Source organism: Olea europaea, unplaced genomic scaffold (assembly GCF_002742605.1).
Source record: "Olea europaea var. sylvestris unplaced genomic scaffold, O_europaea_v1 scaffold3315, whole genome shotgun sequence".
In the NCBI taxonomy this organism is placed as follows: domain Eukaryota; kingdom Viridiplantae; phylum Streptophyta; class Magnoliopsida; order Lamiales; family Oleaceae; genus Olea; species Olea europaea.
In genome coordinates, this window is record NW_019252094.1 from 40,195 (window position 1) to 43,572 (window position 3,378).

A 3,378-nucleotide genomic window follows, 5' to 3' on the forward strand; every position below is an offset into this window, starting at 1 on the left:
TATATATATATATATATATATATATAATTACGTGATGAGACCATTGCATGTTAAATCCCTCGTTAAAATATTAAGTTAGTATTATTTGCCTTCCATCATTATAGTGAAAAACAAGAATCCTAAATAGACCTCAACTTGTTGAGTACACTCAAGACTAGTCTATTAGGGATATGTTTGACATTATGAAATATTTGATATTTCTGAATGATGGATTTTGACTTAACTAAAATTTATCCTTTGTTGAGTACACTTAAGAAGATAAATTTTAGAGACATATTAAGTTAACACATAAGATGTGTGAAGAAAAAGAGTTGTTAACTTAATGATCTGGGAGTTGTATGGAGATACAATTAATAATAGTATCTACCCAGATATTTTATTAAGATTTGTTGAGTACACTTAAGATCTTGATATAACGAATGGGATCCCAGCCCATTGGGAATCAAATGTGGATTCCAATAATTTATGTATGAGGGTCATGAATTTACTTTAAACAGTGGGAGCACGTTTAATTAAAGTTCATATTGAATTGTGCAAATGCATTATAATACATATTGATTCTATATTTTTCGTCATTTACAGTTTTTGAATCATGAGTAATCATATGAATTTGAGAGGCATACTGGATGCCAACAAACTCACCGGACCGAATTTTCTCGATTGGCACTGTAATTTGAGAATTGTTATCAAGCATGAGAAAATTATTGACCTAATGGTTGACTTCTTGTTTTGATTATCACAAACAAATTGCGTTTAATTCTAACAAATTGAATTTCAGTGATTATTGCAAATTTATGACACGAAAGATCTATTGAGAATCATGCAACCTTGGCACAAAACGACAAACACACACGCAAGATTAAAGATTTACGAACGAGAAAATGGAAATCGAGCTTTCACGCACAAAATCGCATTGGATGAAGAAATTGAAAACATTAGCTATAGATGCATTTCTATACTCAAATGTAAAGGTAAAACACTTTAATATTTTGCATCGATTATAGCTCAAACAATTTTTATGTACGAGAATTATCATGACAAACTTTACTTAAATAAAAATTATTTTTAAAAGATAAGTAATTTGATTTTTCACAATTAAATCTTTATGAAATTACTTATCTATACGAAGTATATTAGAAAACCCTACATGTACCTTAAAGAACATTTTTCACGAAAAAGAAAAATTCAATGGGCCTAGACATCCTGATGGGGTCTTTCAGACGTCCGGATGTGGTGTTCAACGGTTGGATTTTTTACCGTTTGGCAAACGGCTAGTTAACCTCCGAACACCAAGCGAACGTCCGAATCAGTTGTCCGGATCTCCTGATTGATGGCTATAAATACCTCTCTTTATACCTTTTTAAAGCAAGAATTCTAGAGCATTAAAGATAGTTATTTATTGATCTTATCTATCTTGTTTTTTCAATCTTTAAGAGATCAAAATATTTATTTGTTGAAAATTTTTTTGAGTGAGTAACTTTTTGAAAAAAATCATATATCTCAATAAAAGTTTTTCACACAACACTTGAGCTATATTCTTTGTAATTTAAGTGTTGTGCCTAATTCTCTCTTAATATTTAGTTGTGTTCATATCATTTGTTAAAAGAAAAACTTCTCAATTGTAACTTTGATTTTCTTGTTCATTAAATTGTGGGTCGAGTTGAGGTCCCGGAAAGCTCAACGTGTAAAAGGATCGGTACTCCTTAGTTGTAAGTCACCGGAAGCGTTGTAAGGGTTGGATTGCATCATAAGTCAATCAAAGATAGTGAAAAAAGGCCTTGCTCGTGACGGAGAGCTCGGTAACGGGGGACGTAGATCGTGATTAGATCGAACTTCCTTATTACATCGTTTGCACTCTCTTTTTCCTTCCTCTTATTACTTTTGTGTCGTCGTTTATTCATAGTTATTTGCTTAAATTTGCGTTTATTTTCGAAAAAGTTTCAAATAACCAATTCATCCCCTTCTTGGTTAGTTGTTCTTGGGCTTTCAATTGGTATAAGAGCTTGGTACTCCTTTTTTTAAAAGATTCTACAATCTTGAGTAATGGCTAATCAAGTCTTTCAAAATAGTGAGGGGCACTCTACTAACCGGCCTCCTTTCTTTGATGGTACACATTAAAACTATTGGAAGGCTAGGATGATGATATATGTTCAATTTATTGACTACAATATTTGGAAAGTTATAGAATATGGTCCATATGCTCCCACTAAGACTATTAAAGTAGACGGTAGTCTGGATCAAACTCTCCCCAAATCTAGAGAAGAATACGATGATGAAGATAAGAGAAAACTCTCATTAAATGCCAAGGCTAAAAATCTACTTTATTGTGCACTTGATAGAAATGAATTTAATCAAATTAGTACATGTGATTCGGCATATGATATTTGGTATGCTCTTGAAGTTACTCATGTTGGAACAAGTAAAGTTAAGGAAACAAAGATAAATATGCTAGTTAAAGAATTTGAAGATTTCTTTATGAAACAAAACGAGTCTATTGTTGACATGATTACTCGTTTTATCGACATTGTAAATGGTCTTAAAGTTTTTCATCATAAATTTACTAACAGTGAACTTGTGAGTAAAATGCTTAGGTCCTTATCAGAGGAATGGAGTCCATTGAGGACGTTGATCGAGAATACTAAGGATGTAAATACATATCCTTTGGAAGAGCTCTATGGCACATTAATGACCTATGAGCTAAATAATGCCGAGATTAAGGAGAAAATGAGAAAAAGCAAGGAGGAATCAAAGAAGCCTCCTAAATGACAAATTGCATTAAAATCGGCAATTGAAGAAGGAACGTCAAATGAAAATATGAGCGATGAAGAGCTTGATAATTTGGTCCTTCTTGTAAAAAAAATGGAGAGGTTTTTGCAATAATCGAAGATTCCAAAAAAAAAAAAAAGAAAAGGGGGGAAGAAAGGAGCAAAAAGATCATTTGTTATGATTGTGATAAGCCGGGTCACAAGAGAACCAAATGTCCCAACAAAAAGAAAAATTTCAAGAAAAAGGCACTCCAAGCCTCATGGGATGATAGCGACAACGAAGAACAAAATGGGAATGATAATGAAGTGACAAATATGTGCTTCATGGCAATCGAAGATGAGGTATTTTCTTATGATGAACTTTCAAATTCATATGATGAAATGTTTGAAAATTTTGAAAAACTTGCTTTGAATCATACTATCCTTAAAAAGAAAATTTTTATTTTAAAAGAAGAGATTAGAAAAGAAAAAAGAAGATATTGATCAAAATCTCTTGATAAAAGAAACATTTCTTTGAAAAAGAAAATTATTGACTTAAGAAACATTATTCATAAATTTACCTGAAGGTAAGAAAAATTTTGATTTGGTAGTCAAAAGTGCGTTTTTGATAAAG

The 3,378-nt window shown here is 31.7% G+C and overlaps 1 protein-coding gene across 1 annotated transcript; it reads left to right on the plus strand.

The window, feature by feature from the left end:
* The first annotated feature begins 2,136 nt into the window (after nucleotides 1–2,136).
* LOC111385861 lies at nucleotides 2,137–2,766 on the plus strand. Its single transcript, XM_023010290.1, has one exon. The coding sequence runs from the start codon at nucleotides 2,137–2,139 to the stop codon at nucleotides 2,764–2,766; it is 630 nt and encodes a 209-aa protein (XP_022866058.1).
* The last annotated feature ends 612 nt before the right edge of the window (nucleotides 2,767–3,378 follow it).

What these genes read in the sequence shown, in the direction of transcription:
- LOC111385861 (XM_023010290.1), top strand. Translation starts at nt 2,137, where the DNA reads ATGATGATATATGTTCAATTTATTGACTACAATATTTGGAAAGTTATA.